Source organism: Pundamilia nyererei, unplaced genomic scaffold (assembly GCF_000239375.1).
Source record: "Pundamilia nyererei isolate P.nyererei 1_Seehausen unplaced genomic scaffold, PunNye1.0 scaffold00146, whole genome shotgun sequence".
NCBI lineage: Eukaryota > Metazoa > Chordata > Actinopteri > Cichliformes > Cichlidae > Pundamilia > Pundamilia nyererei.
Window position 1 is genome coordinate 1,616,418 of NW_005187547.1, and position 22,595 is coordinate 1,639,012.

Sequence of the window (22,595 nt, forward strand, 5' to 3'; positions counted from 1 at the left end):
AAGTTGTTTTCTTTGATGTCGCCTACGCCATCCACTGTTTTGGTTAATCGCGACGCAGCTCCGATGGATGCTGCACTTTATTTTTAGGATCGGAGAATGAGGAGGGAAGAAGGCAGTGCCTTGGAAAACGTGGGTGGGCACATGGTCTCTCTCTCGCTCTCCCTCTCGCTCTCTCCTGTATATAGTAAAGGCTCTTTGATGGAGACTCCATCATACCGCAGTTCGCTTTTACGCAGAGAAGATGAGCTCACGGATAGCCAAATCCAAACCGGCGATGAAACTGATGGTGGTGAGTAGCCAAAGTGTTTGCAGCTCCGCTCCTTGGATATGCTCAGCAGTAGAGCAGCACTTTATTCTGAAGGAATGACTTTTTCATCTCTTCTTTTTCCTTCGTTTGTGTGTGTGTGTGTGTGTGTGTTTTTTTATATATAAAATTACTGATCCTTAGTTGGATTTTGCGATACATAGATTTCAGAAATGCGAATAAATCTGGAGATCTTTGGCATAATTTGAATACAGCGACTTGCATGTATTATCGTTAAGGGCTAGATAAGGAAAAGCTAAATATTTGCCAACCACATGTTCCCTCTGTGCAGCACGCCTCTGTTCAGGTACTTTGATGATCCCCCATTAATGAGAGGGGCCAGTCTTTAGGCTGTGCGCCACAATCGAAGCGTACCCCTAAATATTGTTCGGTCCTGGTATTTGATGCTGCTATATCGGGCTTTAATAGATGCATTAATATGTGAGCATATAGTTGCTTTTCAGACTCGGCTGCCATTCTCCATATCAGACACAGATGACAATCTAGTTTGTGTATCTGCTGCATGAGTTTGCATATCATTTTATGGTGTGTTGTATCTAGTTTATACTAATAGCAGAAAGTCAGCTATATTAGTAGTACGTTTTAGAGCTATGTTAGGATTTATTTATTTTTTTAAAGAGCTATTCAAGTAAATTGTCCGGTGTTGTTTATGCTGGGGATTTGTTTGCTTTTGGTAATGAATGGAGCTCATGTTTTATTCACTGCTCTGTGCAGCCTCTACATCTTCAACCACGATCTATAGTTTTCTCAGATAAATTAAAGTTGACTCTGGGTAGTATTTCATTGCTTTTAATACCGCATGATTAAAATGAATGAAATGTTATCCTCCAAAAGCAGAGTGGCACGGTGAATTCCCAGCAGATGGTACAGTGTGTCTGACTTTACACCAATTTGCTCCTTTTTTTATGTTGTTTCCATTGGTGTGTTTTGCATGCCGTCCTGTGTCGGGGCCTTTTCTGGTTTTGCATATGTTCATGTATGCTCAAGATGGGTATCAGTCCAGAAACAGATAAAACTCTGTAGCTCCAAAACACTGATCTAATATCCTTTTGGCCTTGTGTGAGAGTGCAGGAAAAAGAGAGATTTTTTTTTTTGCCAAGCACGGTCAGTTAGGAAGATGCGTGTTGTTTGTGCGTAATTCAGCGAACACGGCTGTGAAATAGTAGTTTATATGACCATATAATGTGATACTCAGTACAGTTTAGTTCCTCTAACTCAGTGTAGCCTGTCCTAAAATAGGCAAATATTCTGCTCTTTTGTTTATGCATCGTTCAGTTAGTCGGCCAGTACATCAGTCATTTGGTGAGTAAGACAGGCAACTTTCTGGCAACTGTTTACTCAGTCAGTCTTGACTGGCAACATCCAGCCAACATCTCCATCTCCTCTGAATCCACCACATGATATGCTTGTTTGTCTGCCTGTCAGCCAGGCTTGGTTGCAGTCTGTCTGAAAAACAATTCTGTGGTAAATGGAAACTGCAATTTTGGATCTTAAATACACCTCCAGCACCTGTGTGCTGTTCCTGTTGCTCTGCATACTCCTCACACATGTGCTTGTGTTGGCTCCAGAAAAATCTGTTTGGGTCATTGCCCAGCATGATGCCAGTGGAATAGTTCATCCTGTCAACCTGCTTTTATGAAGGCACATGTTTCAATATGTAAACAGTCATTTTCTTTGAAATGGCAAAAATAACGCACCACTGTCAGAGCAGCAGGTAGTCAGTTGTTGTTGTTGTCAGTGTGTCAACATGACTGTTAACCAGCATGGTTGGATAATCCTACCTCTAATCCTCATGCATGGACATGCTTTCTCCCCCTTTGTTGTTATCCATGATCTACTATCTGTGTTCTCTTTATCTTTACGCCGCCTCCACATTACGCTCTGCTGTGGCCGTTGGCATTAGCAACAGCAACTTCCTCAAAACTAGCCGCAGGTTCACACGCAGGCTGAAGAAGCTAAAGAGAGCTCACTTGGCCAAACACTGGAGAAAGGGTGAGGAATGGCGGGAAAAGGCAGTCGGATAGGAAGGTATCACAGCAACATGTTTTAAACAAACAAGCACAAATGTTTATTCAGAAAGCAACAATTGCCTCTAAAGGTTACTTCCATACACCTAACTTCCCGTTTCCATCAACAGCAGGTATTGATAGCAGAAGTTTGTGTGTGGGAGCCTGGGGTGGCTAGGGAGGGGCGAGTGGGATGGAGCAATTAATGGATACAAAGAGGAGAAAGAGAGCCTGCTGTTTATCTCTTACTACTGTATGAATCATTCTAAAAACAGCATGACTGATATGATGCAAATTTCTGTAGTAAAAGATTACCTGACATTAGATGTGTAACAACACGAGAACAGTTTGATTTATTTGGTTTGGTTTCAGCAAGCAGAGAAATAAAAACAACCACAAACGTTTAAATTAGTAGAACAGATAATCACAGTGACGCGTGATCACAGAAGCAGAAGAAGTAAAGCTTGGGCCCCTCAATATGATCACAGCATAAAACTACAGGATCTCCTCTTTGTATCCAAATGTTGTGCTGGTGTAGCAATTCAGAAAAGTGATCAGATTTGGTCTTAAATAGCTCAGTTATTGCAGAGTTTTAACTAAAGAACTATAAAGCACTTTGTCAAATAACAGCTCCATCACTTGGACAGTTTGCATGTTTGTGTGTTTATCCAACGGCCCAAATATTTTCTGTTTAACATTTTTACAATAAAGAGAAAAACCCAGCAAAAATCACAAAGAAAGGCACCTTCAGACTGAGAAAGATTTTTGCACGGCAGCACGTTTTCTGGGTTAGAGCGCCTTGACACAATATCCACAATAAACATTAGCTCTCGTGCATAAAGGACTCAGTAATTTAGGTTAATCTGTAAAATGTTCTAGCAGCCAGTTAGAGATTAGAAGTTTCTCCAGCGTGAGAACATGGTGTGAGCGCACCGAGCAGAGACTGCTTGATGTGGTGTGGCATCGTGTGTCGCATAAGTGAAAAAAGACATTGACCTGCGCACACACCCACGGAGGCACACATGCACGCGCAGACACGCGCACACACGCACACACACGCACACACACGCACAGGCTGGAATCCCCCCTCAGACCACCTGCGCTCTGCAGTTAACTGAATCCATGTGCCTGGTGGATAAGCTGGTGCAACGTGGTTTGATCCCTTTGTGCCACAGCTCTTCTCCTCATGCCATGAATTTAAAGCTGACCTCAAGCAAACCGAGCACGGAGTCTGTTTCTTTGCGCTGCATTTCAGCATAGTCCAAACTCTATCTTTCCACGAGCAACACAAAGTATTGTGTTTCTGTTTCATAATGCAGTTGTGATTTACTAAATCGCATTAAAATTTCCCAAGCTCTTTTTATAAAAACATTTGAATCATTTTATCCTGTAGTTTAACCTTTCGGAACACATCAACACAAATGAAATGCATTCGGTTAGCGATAGGACACTGATATTTTGCCTTTTCGTACTAGCTGACCTGTTTGACCTGACCTCTTCACAAACAAATTCAGTCAGAGGGGACGTAAAAAAGGCCCCAATAAACTGCTTTATGTCAGCGCAATAGATTTGCACATAGTTCCAGTCAAAGTATGTCATCATAGTGATAGATCAGTGCCAGATAAACAAAACGAAAAGTGTGTGCCTCTGCTCGCTTAATCTCAGAGCCAGTAAATAGCTCACTGGATTGGGTATCACTTGTGTTGAATGTTGTGGGTAGCTAGCACAAGTGAGACGCTTTTGAGACGCTATTGATCCAATATAACCATGTCTGTCACCACCTTCTACAGCATGGAACCCACTCCCGCTGTTTGTTTTGTCTTTATTAAAGAGAAAACATATCTTAAAGCAGCACATGTTCTCTGTTAAAGCATTGGTACAAACTTCTCCTCATAAACACGAAGCTTTTTGCTCAGCTCAGTTCAAACGGGATTCGCTGGCACAGGTTATATAAGCAAACTATATCTGATGAAGCAGGTTTATCCAGTATAAATATAGACTGTTTTATTCAAACTTTTTAGTTTAATCCACAGAAATGTGGGAACTTTTTGAGCCTCCTTTTCCAGCACGCCGTTTTCCAGCGTCGCTTGCAATCATTTACATGTAGCAGCTGCTCTGCCTTGCTCAAGGGCTTTTGCACAGGAATGCTAGAAAATTATCACCACCTCCGTACCTTCACCCTTGATTTTCTCCTCTGAGCTGGCTGAGCTCCAAATAGGATATGTCCCTTGCTAAGCACTCCTCTGATGATGCTAACATTATAATTATGGCTGTCAGTGGCCCCTAGCTGCTGTGTAATTTAGATTTCCCGTGGTCATCCATGATGTCGTCAGATGGCAGCTTCTAAGGAGACAGACGGGTGAAAAGTTCAGTATCTTTCATAGCTCTTGATAGATGGAGTCACATGCTCCACAGGACGTCCATCCCAGTGAGTTAATTTTTTAAAAAGTTGACATTTTCTCTTCTTCAGTAGCAGAAAGCTACCGTGCTGGGTGGTTGGGATAATTTAGTGCTGCCCATCAGAAAGTGACCAGAAAGCAGGAAGGGCCTTAAATAATGTCTAGAACCTTCTCTGAAAAACATGCAGTCAGATGATCTGAGAGATAACATCTGTATATGCAATAATCTTTCAATATGGAGTCAAACATCTGTTGAACAACACTACTTGTTGTCAAACACTTGTTATACTTTATGAGGGCTGGCCTTGAGTTTTACTTTGTTTTGTTTTTTTAAAAAGTCTGCTACATCTGTTTCTCAGGCCTCTGGTTCATTCACTTTGAAGATGACGAAAGCATATGTGCACCGAAAACTGCACAACCGAGGCATTTCTCAGACCCAACCTAAAAAGCATCATTGTACTCATTCATTTTTATTACCTTTTATACATTTCCTGTCACTGCTTTGTGCTCGCATGTCACAGATTTAGGCAAATCAAACTTGTTTCACAAAAAGTACTAAAGGCAGGACAACAAGGACAGATTGGCTGACAATAAAAAAAAATGAACTTTGATAGATTAAAATCAACAAAAGGTGCAACAAAACTAGGTACAAGCACTAGACATCAAAACCTAAACTGAAACAAGATGAAAGGCATGATAGGGATACAGAGGGGAAAGACAGGATTATACAGTGTACATGCAAAGAGCACTAAATGAGAGAACGCAGGTGGAACTAGTAGGGAGGTGGAAATCGGTTACAAAGGTGGTAAAATAAAGGCAAAGACAGCAACTACAAAAAAGATACAGAATGAAGCAGATTGCTAAAATAAAGAAGGACATGACTTTAACTGTGACGCAGAAAGCACATATAGACAGACAGAGGGAGGGACAAGCATGCACATGGCAAGCTATTGTGCCATTTCACGGATTTCTAAAACAAAAGGGGCAAACGTTTATCACGGGCTCTGACCGAGGGTTGGACTGTCCTGCCAGTAAACCACACCTGGATGATCCAGGTGATCCTCTGTTAGTCACTCAGCATACTCCACTCTCCTGTTTCTAAATCAATTGGATTTGGTCTCTGGGCTTAATGGAGTGTATATACACATTTCTTAATTTAAGGAGTAAGACTATGATTATGGGTTTGAATCCTGCTGGGGCCACCCAGACTACAAACAAAGTCATGCTACTGCTCAGCAAGTCGCTGATGAAAGCCTTCCACTGAACATTCGGTGGAAGAGGTCGATAGGTTTTGCCGGGAAAAGCACTGCGCTCTCCAGGCTGTTTGATGTTAGGTTTCTATTATGGTGTGCGAAACCCATTCATCTATTTTTTGCCGTCTTCCTCGGTGATGACCATTGGAAAGGGAAACAGAATAAGATGACGCAAATAACAAAACGCGTATATGCAGGGTGCACGTAGAGTAGTAGTGTGGACGTAAACGCAGTGACGCTTAGGAAAAACACGTCATTTGTAGTCATTTGTAGAACGGGCAGTTTGTTCAGTAACATGTGGCAGGACAGGGAAGTCGCAGCTGTACTGCACACTGTTTCTCCCAAACTCACACCCACTCATAAACACGCGTAGATTTCTGGTGAAAAGACCGTTTTTCTTTTAATTCTTCAATATTGATTAAAGGATACAGAGGCAGTCATCATGTAACACACACACACACACACATTCTGGTTTTCCAGCCATTCTTTAGTTGCATGTTCATTTGCACAAAGTCGACTGTTTTTTGTGGCTCCGAGTTCTAAGGTGAATGGGATAAGTACAAATGCATGCACGCAGGAAGGAGATCAGTGGTGTGCTGCGGGTAATCTGTAGAACAGAGTGGGTGACTGTTTTGTATTCTGGTGGTGAATGGGGAAAGCCCAGTAACCTCCAACAGTACTCTTTATGAACAGCAGCCAGGAGACCACAGAGCGCGCAAACCAGCTCTGAGGAAGATGGTAATTGGAAATGAACATCGACTAACACGCACACACCCATATACACTCACACGCGCACGCATTCCTGCATGCTCGCACCCCTGCACACACATGCATGGGAGTTTTTTTTAGTTGTTTGTCATACAAATTCATTTATTTTTGAAGATGCACACATGATATGAAGCAAGAAACCACATGCAAACACACACTCACACACAATACAAGACGGTCTATTGTTGGTTAGTCGTCCAAGCAGTGAGGATGTATCCGGGCCAACGGGAAAGTCCAAAGAACCAATGGCTAAGGGCCTTTGAGTGGAAGAAGCCTAATGTGTGACAGCTGGTCTGCATGTGCCCTCGACCAGCTAGATTGGCTCCATGTTAAACATGCTCACCAACTGATATCTCATATTTTAGAAATGAACCAAGCGTTTCAGTTTTTGCCTAGGCGATGATACATGGGCTTGTTTTTGTCATTAGTTACACAGGCTTGTCAGAGCCTCGCTGAAAACCACCCACTTTACAGAGTATCCATAACGATGGGCTGGTTTTGGGTGGCTGAGGAGAGTGTGGGTGTGGTGTGGATCTTAATCTGGGACAGTATTAAAGTGCGATAGATCACCTCTGAATCACATCAGATGCTTTTCAGCTGCAAAGCAGCCGAGCTTACGGGGCTGCCGGCATGGGTAGGGAACTGCTAGTGAGGGCAGAGAACACAAGGCTGCACAACTAATGCCTGTAATCCTGTGTCATGCACTTCTTTTATTTCAATGTGTAGAAAATTTTGGCATGACTGAAACATCTGAATTCATTTAAAAAGCTTTGGATTAAAGTCAAACAGATGAGAAATGATGCCAGAAGGCCAATAAAATCATTTTGATCCCTTTATTAATCCTAAAAGTTGAGATCAACAAAAAGCATTTACTGAAAATAATGACGAGTTGAGGCAAAACAAAAAGGGATGTTACTGCCCCAAAAGTTTAAAATACACTTGTGTTATTCTTGAGAATTTGTCCCTATAGAGTAATCAATTTATCAATTTCAGGGAAACTAGTCTATTCTGATTCTCTGAACTGCACTCTGAAGAGCAGCAGAAAGAACAGGACCTTATGTCCACCAGGAGCTTTACTGCTCTGACCTTACAGTCAACTCGTTCTTACTGGAATCTTTGGGTTGGCGAGTGCTCCAAAATATAAAAATATTTGATTCTTTTGCCAAAGTGAAGCTGTTCACGAGACGGGTTTCATTAGAGATTTTGTCACTGCTGTTGAGTCAGTTCCTGAAGCGACTTACTTTCTTTCTCTTGCAGCTTTTGACAGCTTCTCTCTCCTGGGCCTTTCAGCAGCAAGCTGAACAACCAACGTACCAGCACCGTGACCCCGCGACATCCGCGTTCCTCACGTGTAACCAGTGCCCACCTGGCACAGCGGTGAAACGACACTGCACTGCCGACATGCCCACAGAGTGCCAGCCCTGTCCTGACAGGCATTTCGCCGAGAACTGGCACTGGGGGGAGAAATGCCAGTACTGCACCTCGGTACGTATGAGGCCATCAACCTAACATTCAGTTCTAGTTTTTCTTCTTAATAGAAACTAGGGCTACATGTTTCATGAGGCCGATAATGGTTCCTTTGTTGTGTGTTCAGACCGTAACTGACTGGTTTTTGTGACAATTACTGGATTTTGTAGTAAAAAAAGATCAATGTATCGTCTCATACCTAAAAGAATTTCCCAGAGCTGAAATCAAAGTATGGTCAGGAATTATGCACATACCTTTAGTTTTTTGTCTTCCAGCTTTTTTCAGTGGTGCTTTTATGTGGCTTTGCTGGTGTCTTTTCCCAAGATGCATGACCTTACTGTTTATTTATGTTTTGGTGCTGCATTTGTCTTTTTTTTAAGCCAGTATTTCCACTTCAGTTTTTGTTGCTAAAAATGAAAGTCCCAGTTTGCTCATTGTGGTAGAATGATCTTCCCCCAGAGTTTTGATGTTTCTCCTCCGCAACTCCAGATAAATTACGCAATCACCGCTTTTTCATGATAATCCTTGTATTGTTAACATGTCTGCTTTGTGATGCTTTTAAATGTCAGTTTTCGTCTTCCCAACAGACTAATATGATATTTGAGACAAGTTGCAGAGCGGAAGCATGATGTTCTTTATGACCTGCGTTGCTGTGAACTGCTGTGTTGTTTATAGCAACACATGCAAATAAACTTTTACCTACATTTTCTGTGCGTGTGCAGCTTTACAGCTTCACATGTGTGACCTCTCTGTGTTCCCGTTTAGGTGTGTAAGGAGAGACAGCTAGTGAAGCAGCAGTGCAACAGCACTCATGATCAGCTGTGCGAATGTGCTCCAGGTTTCCACCTAGTGATAGAGTTCTGTATCGCACACAAGGCCTGTTCACCTGGATATGGAGTGGCAGCTTTAGGTAAGAGTAACATCCACATTAAGAATATTATTCAGACTGAGCAGTTTCTATAGGAATTGTTTGAAAAACGAAAACAGCTGGTTTGGGCAGCACAAAATGCTTTGATTTTTTTTTTAACTGAAAATGATGATCAGAAATTCTGCAAAAGGCAGTTAAGAATTAATAAAATCATAAATAGATAATGATTTTTAATCAAATTGCTACTGAGGCCCATTTTCAGCAGCTGTTGTTCCGGTGCAACATTTTGCAAATTTATTGTTTTACAAAAAAAATCAAGAGTACCGTTCCTTTCACAAACCACCGTTTCCTGAAGCTACCAGTCAAGGACCTGGGAGGCATTCTGCACTGACGCCTCCTGCTTTCTTTTTTTGTGGTTAACTCAGGCTACTTCTGTTAAGGCAGCGGTCTGTGAAGATATTTCTGTGGTCCTGCAAGTAGCCAAATTCATTGCTTGATTAGGGAGAGAAACTGTTTCCAGCTGTACAAAAGGCCGCTCAAGTGGAAAAATGGGCCTCTGCAGATGTTATGTATATTAAAAGCAATCAATAATTTATGATTAAGGGTAATCATTTACAACATTTCTGACTATTTCCATATCATATCAAATAAAACAAATGTGTTTTTCCTCCTAAAGAAAAGAGATTCCAGGGTGACGTCAAACCTTTGTGTAAATTGGACTTAAATGAGTAGATTGCTACCAGAAGCAGGAGTGTAAATATAAGGCTCGCGGGCCAGATTTGCCCCAACAAAGACTGCAGTCCAGCCCACTGGAAATCTTTAGAAAGTGTAAAAAGGAGATACATTTTTAATTTCAATTGTATTTTTTAATACATTTTACAGCTTTTCCTGCCGATAAAGCGCTCCCCCAGAGGCACCAAAAGTAATGAAATAACAGATAAACAATTCAATGACAGAAACAATTCATTTTTTTATGATCTACTATAGAATTTTTTCACAGTAAAATAAATAAATAAATAAATAGATAAAATAGGCATTTTTTTAATGAACAAAAACTTTCTGTGGCGACAAGCTGCCAGAACCTTTTTATTTCTTACAGTGTAGGCAGTAGGAAATACATGTAAATAAACAGTTTCTTTCATTTACTGCAGGATTCCTTTATCAGGGGGAAACACTCCGTTATACTTTTTAAAAATAAATAATCAGATTTTATATTATTATATTATTTCACATATCAAATGCATAGTTAAACTGATAGGAAAGGGCTTTCAATGGTCCAGCCCATTTAAAATCTAAGTGGGCTGCATGAAGCCCACCGTGTACAATGGAATTTGACTTTGCTGACATCAGGTGTCTGTAATAGCGCAAGAGTAAATTCAGTCTGCATGTAGACTAGACAGTTGTAGTGGTTTATCTTAGTGAGTAAACGTGAGAAAAGTGCAGTATGTGTGCTCAAAGGGACACTCAGTCTGCGTGTCACTGTAACAAGTATCTTTTCTTTGATCTTCTTTTGATCTCACCAATTTCCCGGGCGGGTTACACTGGACTGGCCTGTCAGGAACTTTGATAAAGCAGAGAGATGCGTCAGTTACATTTTCACATTCAGATATGTTCTTAATTATATTACCAGACACCAGGTTTTTCTTCCTCTTCTTCCGAATATGTGAACCAAACCCATTCCTGATGAGCATCTCCCTTTTCACAGAAAAAAACCTTTTTAAAGTGTTTCTTAGAAATGTCCTACTTCTCTGTTTGTGTCTCTTCCTCACAGAGGTATTTTCACCATCTCCTGCTCTGTGTTTCCTGGCAGTGAGAGGCTATCAGGGTTTTTGATGTAGCTGTTAAAACATGCTTTGTTGTACTTGTGAACTAGAGCGCTAGATGTGTGAAACGGGCAGTTAAGTTGTAGCTAAGAACAATCTTAACAACTTTATTGCTACATATGCACGATTAAGCTGAGTAACTGGCGCATAAATGCATTTGTCCATGTTGAGAAAAAACAAAATAACTTGATAACTTGTTTCTGAGTCAACAGGAGAACTTAAAAAGTTAGTCTTGACATCATAAAGTGTCTGTGCAAATAAAACAGTCACGTATGTCCTGAAGCTGTGAAATACGTAACTATAGCCTTTCTCCACAAAATGTATCTAATACAGAACTTGGCGTTCTGTATTAGATACATGCTGTATATCAGTGTTCTAGCACTGATATACAGCATGTCTGACCTGACTCAGTCTCTTCCACTTTAGTCTGTGTTGTTAGTGATATGAAGTCCTTTGAATGGTCAGCAAGACTAGTTATAGAAATGCCTGTCCATTCCAGAGTTCATCAAACCGTGAAAACAAACTGTCTACTGGCATCACTCAGAAAATTCAGGTTACTTTGTGTCATTCAGTGTGCGCCAAATGAACCACAGCAAATGTATATATCATTATAATAGCTATAACTCATTTCCTTTGATTCCAGGCCTTCAAAGCTAGCCATGTAGCTTTATCCGTGACTTTTGTTTTTATCACATCCTGTAGTGTTGAAAGGTTTTTATGTAAACCAGAGAAGCTAAATCAGAGTGTTATGAATCTTCTATGTCTACAACCCTCAGATAAATTATTATTTGCACAGTATTGTTGTCTTCGGTTTTAAAAGTAAGCAACAGATGATAATGTGACATTTTGAAAGAGTGAAAGCACTTTCTCATTTGTTCCTTTTGTACCTGATAATGCAAATTGTAAAGCATAAAGAGGAAACTTGAGCGATGAGTCATCAACTTATTTCGCCCTTCCTGTGCTTCCTCTTAGAAATAATGTGATGCAACAGTTTCTAGTTTCTCCGGCAGTTTCATCTTAGTCAGTGCGATGTCTCAGACCTTACAAAGACTTAAAATTACGCTGTAGTTTCTGTGTATATGTATATGCGATGGTCCGTGCAGGTCTATTGGTTGGCATGAGGCTCCAAATGGACTTCTGCATAGTAGCAGTTTACTACAACACAGCCAGCAGACTTTAAAGAACTGTAACAGGAATGACTATATATCTATCCTCACCAGGCACTTTGTTAGGTAAACCTTGCTGTTGCCAGGTTGGAGCCTTATTTGTGGCTTACATTCAAGGAGGTGTTGCAAACATTCCTCAGATTACATGTTGACATGACAGCATCACACAGTTGCTGCAGATTTGTCAGCATCACATCCCAAAGGTGCATGTTCAGACCAGTTTGAGATGTTCTAAGTTTTGTGACAAGGTGTATTATCCTGTTGGAACACCTACCAGAAGATGGTCATAAAGGGGTGGACATGGTCATCAAAAATAAACTGCGGTATTTAAATGATGATCAGTTGTTACCAAGGGAGCCAGATTGTGCCAAGAAAATATCCCCACAACATAACAGCACCAACAACAATCTGAGCCACTGATACAAAGCAGGACGGATCCATGGATTCGTGATAGCCTCGGCTTCCTGCTCTTAGGTGAAAAGAGCGGCACCCGGTGTGGTCTTCTGCTGCGTAAGAGGTATGCAGAAGAGCATCAGATATGCCTCTTGCCTTCCTAAAAGCTCAAAGCCATTTGTTCAGTCTCCTCTGACCATTCTCTATAAACCCTAGAGATAGTTTTTTGTATACTTGGACCAGTCTGCCTGGCACCAACCGTTTAAAGCCATTGAAATCACCTTTCTTTCCCTTTCTGATGTTTAGTTTGAACTCTAGTTGCCATATTATTTGCTGACCAGATATTTCTGTTAACAAGCAGTTAGACAAAGACCTGATAAAGTGGCTGGTGAGTTTTTAATGTTCTGCAGCTGCGTGAGTCCATGCAACTATCATTCATGCTTAAGAGGTATTGTGTCCATCAACACCTGATAGAATAACCATGCGCCAATATAATAGTGGATATCCAATCTGATATTTTTTTCAGATTCCTTCCTTAGTGTGTCTGTAGGAACTGTTGGTGAGAAAGTCTGATTTTAAGCATACCAGTGCACTGAATCTGGTATTTGTACTGGAACCACAGCATAAACTAACACCAACCTTCTCATGACTTCATGTTAAACTTTGGACCAGAGTCCAGAAATCACAAGGATGAAACAACATTTTCCATCGATTGTGGTTATCATGTGACCCCTGCAATACTTTTTTCCATAAATTCCACTGACCTTAATCCACAATCAGCAGACATGAGACAGCAATTTAGGGGATCTCCCCCCCCCCCACTGAAGCTGAAAAACTTATTATGTAATGCCTCGAGCTGTGGTTAAACCACAGGATGCTGGGTCAGTCTTCTGACAACACAAGCCTTTTATGACTCCGTCCTTTCCCCCTTGATCTCCTGATTGTTTGTTTCTGGTTAGAATTCTTTGTCATTCTCCGAATGGGATTTGCTATGTGGTTCATCTGTGTTTTTGGAATCCGATCGATATGGTAGACAGTAAGGGGGGAGGGGGGAACAGCGTGCAAATCAAGTTTTCGTGAGTAATTTTTTTTTTTTTGCCTCTTCCATGTTTGTTTGATCATTATATTGTTAGGCAAACAAGTGTTAGATCATCAAAATTTCCAAAATACCCAAGATTTATTTTTGTTCAACATTTATTTAGTCAGGTGACGACTTCCTTGATTAAATAAATCAGCAGTAATTAACTTGGAAACCAGTTTTCTAGAGCAGACTGAACAACTGCAGCATCGAAAGTTGCACACAAAACTACAACTACAACTACTAACAATAGTAGTAGTTAATATTATCACTATTATAAGCTGTCATTATAATAAAACTTTGATGAACAACAAATCAATGATTCATACAATGTGTTTCATCTATACATGTCTAGAGTCTTTAGTCAATAACTAGTAAACCTTGTATTACATAAACATTAACGATAATATGTGCACCATTCATCAGATCTAAAGCAATTTCTTTTAGCAAAGTGCTGACATGCATTCTTTAAATTTTTTTCCGCAGAGGAAATTCTGAGAAATTGACATTAAAGTCAGCAATAAAATATAACTACAGTTATAGACTGTCACGTTGTCATCTGACACAGTACATGCTTTGTCATGACTCGCAGAGGAAACGTTTTTGATTGTTTTTTATGCATATAAGGCGATGGTTTCCTATTTGACGATATGTTTTCAAGAAAGGACGCATTGTACCATGGTAGCGGGAAACTAATCAAAGGTTAAATCTGAAATAAGCATGGCTTGTCGTCCCACGCACTTTCACTTCAAGATCAAAATAAAATGAGGATGTGATTACTAGTTCCACTTCATGGACTGTCATGTGTGCTGATGGTCATATACCAGAAGTTGTGATGGTTTCCTGTAATGTTATTGTGGCAACTGTCAAATGAGATTATAAAAAAAAAAGGTCACTTATTTAAATATAGTTTTAAAGTCGCAGCATATTATAGTAAATCAACTATAAAATAAAGTTCTCAAAACATGCCTACGTATTACTATTAGAAGTGGCTTTGGCTGCAAAAAAATCAGCTGACAAATCACATTGCAGCTAAGTCACATGACATCATAGTAAGAGCATGTAAGATACAGAATGAAGGCGGTGTAGTGACTACGACTGATATGAGTCATTCTCTGAAACACGCTCTCAGTATGATGAGCTTTCACATGTCTCTGCGGTTCTTAGAATCACATCTGCTTCTTTTTGCACTAAATGGTGAAAATGGCTGAGTTTCAGTTGAAGCTCTAGATGAGAAAAAAAATCTGTGGTTAGGTGCTTTCTCACATGCTCAGAAGCGTCACTTCTATCAGTTTTCATTTGCAAAACTTATCTCTGTAAATCTCTTCCAGGTACGCCAGTGAGTGACACAGTGTGTGAACTTTGCCCTGATGGTCATTTCTCCCCGGGTGGCTCCTCCACCAAGCCGTGCCAGCCTCACACGAACTGCTCAGAATTGGGCCTCAAGACACTGAGATGGGGCACGTCCACTGCAGACAGCCAGTGTGGCACTCCGGACAAGAAGGCAACGCTGGAGTGCTCTCATCATCACACTTTGTGCCAGACTGGTGAGAACATACGCGCTGTCATGTTGGGCATGGCGCTGCAGAAAAAGATCACATGGAACGTTTTAGGACTAATCCTGGAATCTGGGTTGATCATTAGCACAGTGTTTATCCAACACACACACATAAATGTGTGCGCACACACACATGCACCAGTGTTGTTGAGTTAACCTCAGCTGTCAACAACTTAAAAATCAACTTGAAGTGAATTATTTCAAACATGTGGTCATTTTCACTCCTAAAGGCAGGGGATTTCCTCGGTCAGGTTCGCTGTCCAGATTCCAATCTTTTGCAAATTCTTGCGTGCCTTAAAACCAACACAGCAGTGAAAACCAAAGGGTTGAACGCTGGATGTTTATGGCATTGTTGTCAAAAAGACCCATGATGGATCAATTACCCCCTTTAACTGTCACATCCCCAAACACAATAACAGAGGAAACTGAGTCAAAGGAGACGCAAGGCACGCTGGTTGCTCTTTGTTACTCAGACTTTGACTGTGACAGATGCTGAAGGATAATTTGAGATGAGAAGCCGCAAGTATGACACTAAATTCCCAGACCGTGAGAAACCACAGACACTGGAGAACACACACATGCAGATGTACAGACCCTGGCGCACTCATATGCCACACTTAGACGAAAACACACAAAGCTGTGGTCCCTCTGGGAGGGTGATGCTCTCCTCAAACATTCATTCACAAATTGCCTTCCTGGTAACTACACCACCGCAGAGTGCCTGCTTCAAATCCTGGAACAGCTTAGCAGTGTTTCTGAGCAAAAAATGTAAAATTGAAAGCAGTTGGGATTCCCAAAGTCGGTATTAAGCCACCAGGAAGTCACTGTTAGTTGTGGTGCGAGCCGCAATTACATCACTCATAAATTACTGAAATGATCAACATGAAACATGAAATTTGGTGTAATTTCACATCATCTTTCATAAAAAGGATGTGAAATTGCACATTATATGAAGTGTGTCCGGTTGGGAGTGTCCTCAGCGAAAGCAGGAAGAAGAATGTTCGCTTGGCTGCCTTAAAAAATGTAGAGCAACAGGCTCGGCTACAGTTTGGCTCAGCTAGTAGGAGTGATCCCAATGAGTAACAGAAAGAAAAGACATCTGTGGTTCTCTCGTGGTCAAATTACAAGGCAACACTCTAAACATAGGCAAAACACATGCAAACACAAAAAATATGCAGAAGTAAACTGATGAAATATTGAAATGTTAAAATCCGTTATATCTAATTTTAAACTGCCTTCAATTAGGAACAAAAAAAAAGAAATTAAAGTTACTTTATGTTGTTATCCCAGATTCCCAGATTGAGGTTATTAAGGTGGAGACTATGGAGTCTTTGCTGTTGATTTTATGGTTGAAGAGTTGCAGTGACACAGATGAATAAGCAAAACATAGTGAAACTGTTACGTCAGTAAACATAGTGTGTAATGTCAGTTACACAGCGATGTCTATTTAAAGTGTGCAAACATGCGGTAACGTGCCACCACAAACTGTCGTGGAATCGCTCCACAAATGTGCAATTGGGACTTAGGTGGGAACCTCTAAGGTTAGTTTGGCATTATCTACAGATACCGATTTAAACAAGGGGTGAAAAATAAAAGATCTAAAAGACATAAATATGTTTAACATAGCTGATCGCACTAAGATGTCAAGCACTGTACTAAAAGCTGGGCCATGTTTGGGCAGGTGTCACTCTACCAGCCCGCTTGTCATACTGGAATACATACGGCCAATGGTTTGGAATTTACTAAAGTTGTTTTATTACTCGTGAACATTTACTCATTTGTAACAGGTTGTTACAAATGTTACATATGTTACATATGTTAATTCCTTCTGGTTTAAGCAAATGGATGTCAAGCATCACTATCCAGAACTTTTGTGCATGTGTGTGTTTTCAAGCCCACTTTGCTTCTCTTTCCAGATGTGACTCTTTGTGAAGAGGCGGTTTTCCAGTCGCTAGCCTCGCTGCAACTTTCCTCGGTGCCCCTGGAACGACTGTTGGACAGTCTTCCTGGGAAGAGGGTGGATCACAAGAGCCTGGAGAGGCTGAAGAAGACCTGCTCTCCCCAGCAGCAGGTTCTCCACCTTCTGCGACTGTGGAGAGAGCAGAACAAAGACCAGGACAAGCTGTATGGCTTCATACAAGGTATAAAATAAGATTTACAAGAATGCTGCACCAGCACAAACTGGGTTTTTGTTTAGAAAAAAAAAAGGAAAAAAGACTCAGAGATTTTAGAGACTGACCTAGTTGCACATATGTTGCTGTGAGTTTCTTTCTCAAGGTGCAAAATACAGGGAGGAGAATATTTAAATCAAGCGCACAAACTGACCACACATATGAGCAGCGTCTGAGTGTTGTGCTCACATGCTATTTTGCCCTGTTCAACATATCTGTTCGCTAATTTAATTTTTGCATTGGTGTACTAATGTAAACATACTTTATTTGAAGGTGTGAACCACTGTGAGAGGAAGGTCTCCCGCTGCAGCAGTCTAAAAAACCTGACGCTCGACGACCTCATGAAGGTAACGAACAGCTTGCCGGGAGTGAAAGTTAAGGAGGCGGATGTCCAGGCCGTGGTCTCTTCTTGCCTCCCCAGGCAGTACATTCTGCAGCTTCTTCACCTCTGGAAAAAAGCAAACCACAACCTGGACCTACCAAATGCTCTGTCTCACAGTCTCAGGGTCCTGCGCAACCAACAGGCACCACGTTATCTGCTCAAAGGCCTGAAGAAGATCAGCCGCATCATTGGAACCACCTCGGCACAAAAGATGTTTCAGAAGATGTTTGTCAGTATGCTTCAGGATGGATCGTGTTTTAAAGCCCATAAGCCATTAAATGAATAAGCAGTACACAGGTACAAATAGAAATAGATACAACCTAAAGCATAAATAAACACTATTTCACTGACAAAAAAGGGAACACTAAAAAGATACACAATGAGCAGGGAGGTGCATTTTTTTTGTAATAGTGAGAGGTCTTAATAATATCAAAGCTATGCATATACTGCCTAAAAATCGGTTTTCCTAACTTTAACATGGAAGGAAAGATGGAAAAATAAATTTGTCTTTCCTTCTCTGATTTTTTTCTGACCTAAACGAGGCACTAATAACTTCATCCTCAGTCCACGGTAACCGTCCGCAAGGAAGAATCTGACAAAAAAAAGAGGTGTTCACACATCTGTGTACTGAATACGGATGTAAAATAAAAGGTTTTTGGAAAAAAAAAAGATTTTTTAGAACTTCATGACTGGAGTCTGTGAAAAATTTAAAAAAAAATGTTATTTAAGATGTAAATATTAATACTATTTTATAGAAAATGGTCCGGCAGATGTTGTTATTGTTGCTTTCTCGCTGTTTGAGAGGAAGGATTTGGTTTCATAATGAAATATTTTTTCTCATTTGTTGGTGTGTTTGTTCTGGACTGCTGACAAGCAAAGCTCATCGTTATTATTTTGTAGTTGTTACTTATATGAATGTACAAAGGAGTGCAATTGTTTTCTATTTAAAAAAAAGTAATTTTTACTTTCTGAACATGTAAAGGCTTATGTTTATTACTTCTTAGAAATACTGGATTCCAAATGCTGCAAGTTAATGAAGTGATATTTGTTTTATATTTTTGTTGTATCGCGTTTTTACTATAAGTGTATGATCTTTGTTGTATATGTGCCTGACTGGTCCTTTTTAAGCTTGTTTAAGTTGTGAACATTGATAACAAATGATCTGACTAAATTCAGTGTGTAAAGATGTATTGTTTCATTATAAATATGCAATGAACAGACAGACGATTTTAGTCTTGTGATTTCATAGCAGTGTTAAATTTTGGAGAACCCCCCCCCCCAAAAAATTGTTTTCTGGTAAATCAACTATATTGAATGCTTTTAGTTTTAAAATCCTCCAAGGGTGCCTTCCCTGAGATGGAAGGGGACTGAATGGCTGACTGGATCAAACAATCTGTACTTCTGATCTCTTGACTGAGAAGAATTTGGTCTTCCCCAGCTTAGCGATCAAGGCGTACAGTGAGTTTCCTGACAGAGCCACTTTGATGTGAGTCACCTACATTAGATCAGCTTTTCCAAGATGTCAGTGTAGCTTCTATTTACACCAAAGTGCACATGAAGCCTGCCAGGATTAGAAACAGAGGCACTGCAGTTACATTTGGATATAGGCCTTGATGATTTCTCTAAGTATGAAAGTGCAGCTGACGTTTCATGGTGGGTCAAATGTCTGAAGTTAAAGGATCACGGTGCATGTAATGTGTACTATAATCATAACTTGATGCTGATTTCATGTATATCTCACAGGCAGTATCATTTTTCTGTAGCGGTGAGGACTCAAGAACTCAGTGATTGAATGGCATAGAAGTGAAGAGTGCAAAAACCTTTTATGGCCAGGATACGTTCTGAATTACGCACAGAGGATGTGTCACATTTCAGATCATCTGGTTTTGAAACCCATATTTCACATGAGCGAGTGCCAGTTTTCAGCATGTGACTGAAAGGTTGACCTGATTTTGAGTCGACACACCTACGCAATTTTCTAAACCTTGTGTACTTCGTGTAAATTCCGCAAAGCCAGCACGATACATAACATCTTAAAAGGACTCACAATAAGTGCTACTCAACTAAAAAAAAAGTCATATGGCCACATCGGAAGAGCTGAAAAAAAGATATGAAAATCAGCACATTTAAATATGGCATCATTTGCATTTTTTAGACTACACAGCGTTTTTAAACTGTGGATTCTGGCATGTTTGCAATAATAATTTAAAGAACAAAATTAGGACCATGAATCGTGCAATACAAAGTCAGTTAGAACCTAAGAAATAAAGGGCATTTGATAAATGTAGGTCGTACTTGTGGGCACAAAGCATTTCCTGCACCGACAAAGCAGTAAATGTGACATTTTATTGCAGGCTGTAAAGGTTTTCAGGGGTTTTATTGGTTTTTAGCGTTATTTTGTTATCGTTTTTATCGTTAACTCGGTTTTCCTGGGTCTTCTCACGTGTGTTATGAATAAATCTTGTTTTTTTCTGTACCGGTACTAGCCTGTCCGTGAAAATATTGTCAGGCATAAACCGGTCCATGGCGCAAAAAAGGTTGGGGACCGCTGCTCTAAAGGATCATTTTGAACCCTTTTCCCTCAAACTCCTTATCAGCCCATCCCAAAATAAACAGCACACTTGAGGATTGAGTGAAAAACTCAAGTTTCATTTGTTTTACAGCATCACACAGGAAACAAGAAACACTGCATTAATGGATCCTTGGTCGTTAGGAGCTTAAGGGAGATGCTGTAAGTTAGTCACACCAAACCAGCTGGTTCCTAAACCGTCAGCACTTTAAATGTTGGAGATTCGGGAAGATCAAATAGGGAGGAGACACGTTGTCCTTCCTCCTGCTGCTGATTTTAATATCCTAGATCTTATTTCCAGTTATTCCCAGTGAAAATTCCTGCCCCTATTTAAAATTCAGAATTCAGGCCTTTCTGAGTCAGAGTGGATACAGACCTCAGCAGGATCGCCATCAATGCAAGACGATGATCATTATGAGACGAAGGAAAATAACACCATCTACTCTATCGAGGTATTACTATTACAGAATCGTATAATTAGTTGCCTATAAGTATAGTTATACTAGATTACAACTGTAGTATGTGAGCTACACTTATCAGCAGGTACTGTTTGTCTCCACAGCTTTCTGTATTAGTGCCGTTCCTGCTCTCTGGTGAGATCTGCTGCATCAGGGTGGAGGACTCTGATCCCATCTATGAGCACCAAGACCCATTAACCACAGAAACACTCACAGGCTCCGTGTGTCCAATTACTGCATCATCACTGTGTACAGAGAGTGCGAGCCATGCAGAAGTGCCCAATACCCGTGGAACTACCTGCTCTGCGTGTGTGTCACCGGTGAGAGTCTAAAAGGTGTGTGTAGGTGTGTTTTTAGTTTGTGGATTCAAATTTATTTGGAACTTTCCCAGGTGAGACTTCCGTGACATTCCTCTCAGGATTCTTCAGCGTGCACAGGATGCCTGCTGGGAGGACTTTTATTGCCAGGTGAGCCTGCTCCTTACTTACTTACCCATTACTACGGAGCCCCGCAAGGGACATAGGAGAAAAAAAAATGCGGGATCTCGCAAAAGTTGAATTCCAACAATGGCGGCAGCTACTTAGTTGTAATTACTCTTTCTGGGTCACAAAATAAACTTTTAAGATATTTTGAGGCGTGAATGTAGCTGTGTAAACGTCAAATAGCTGCTCGGTTTACAAGACATCACATATTTGCAAAAGTGCTCCGACGTTTTCGGAGATGTCTGACACCCACCATTTCGAAGCTAACGGGAGGTCGAGACCTACTACGGCCAGGAGGAACACCGCTCTCCCGGCACATCGTGCCTCGACCTCCCGGTCGGCTTCGAGCTGGCGGCCTCCGAAGAATGCGTCTAAAACTTTTGCGAGATCCCGAGTTTGTTTTGCGAGATCTCGCAAAAGTTCATCTTAATTTTTTTTCTCCCGTGTCCCTTGAGGGGCTCCGTACCTTACACTCCTTCACCTCTTAATTGATAAAAAAGGAATAATATTATGAAGGCTCCTGATGAGCTCATGACCATTATGGGGGGAAAAAATCCTTATTTTTTTATATATAACTCAAATGCACAAATTGGTCAAATTAACCTATGAAATACAACGAACAAGTACAGTGAAACACATCCCACCACAGCTGAGTCATGCTCATATTCTGTGGAAACAGAAAGAGAACAGAGAAATGAAGATCCTGCTGTGACTCACTGACCAGTTCGTTTTGCTAATTCATCAGACTGTAAACCCCAATCAGTGACTCACTGACGTATTCTGCAAATTAAAAGGGGGACTCACATAGTGACGTATGATTTTGCCTGTTTCAAGAACCAGGTCGTAGAAAAAAAAGATCAAAAATTTGTATTAACCCGCACATCATATGCAAATGACAGCACAGACACATTTCCCTGAAAGTTTAGAAGTTTTTCAAGTTGTGCAAAGGCAGATATTTCTCAAAAACCTGTGACTCATGTGTGATAAGATATATTACTGTAACATTGTAGACTTCTTTATTTCGCTATAAATTATATTCATCAAATTTCCACAAATGAAAGAAACAACTGAGCTTTTAAAACTGTGCAAGCTTTGGACTTTTGAATACAATATTACACAATCCACTGTGTATTCAATGACATTACAAAGTAATCATGCATTTCACGTGGAATTCCAATAAAACTGATTGATGTTTGTGGCTGTAATGTGACAAAATGTGGAAAAGTTCAAGGGGGGTGAATACTTTTGCAAGACACTGTATATTTGACCCTACACTTTACAGAAGATTTAAGGTCTTTTAAGAGTAAACAGCAAACTATATGCTCTATTCATGTAATCTCATATCAGTGGCCTCCCAGCAACAAGTTGGTGAAATCTGAAAATGAGCTTAAATGTGAATTATTTCTATCAGACAAGGAGGAACCAAAAA

The 22,595-nt window shown here is 40.6% G+C and overlaps 1 protein-coding gene across 1 annotated transcript; it reads left to right on the forward strand.

The window, feature by feature from the left end:
- Nucleotides 1–226: 226 nt before the first annotated feature.
- LOC102206410 (tumor necrosis factor receptor superfamily member 11B-like) lies at nucleotides 227–18,871 on the forward strand. The gene is made up of 6 exons (XM_005744635.1): nucleotides 227–289; nucleotides 8,009–8,236; nucleotides 8,984–9,128; nucleotides 14,878–15,093; nucleotides 17,021–17,245; nucleotides 17,549–18,871. Exons 1-6 carry the CDS (start codon nucleotides 242–244, stop codon nucleotides 17,941–17,943), a joined length of 1,257 nt encoding a protein of 418 aa, XP_005744692.1. The 5' UTR covers nucleotides 227–241; the 3' UTR covers nucleotides 17,944–18,871.
- Nucleotides 18,872–22,595: the final 3,724 nt, after the last annotated feature.

What these genes read in the sequence shown, in the direction of transcription:
- LOC102206410 (XM_005744635.1), top strand. Translation starts at nt 242, where the DNA reads ATGAGCTCACGGATAGCCAAATCCAAACCGGCGATGAAACTGATGGTG. An exon ending in CGGCGATGAAACTGATGGTG is followed by an intron (nt 290 to 8,008) that starts GTGAGTAGCCAA and finishes TTTCTCTTGCAG; the next exon opens with CTTTTGACAGCTTCTCTCTC. An exon ending in ATATGGAGTGGCAGCTTTAG is followed by an intron (nt 9,129 to 14,877) that starts GTAAGAGTAACA and finishes AATCTCTTCCAG; the next exon opens with GTACGCCAGTGAGTGACACA.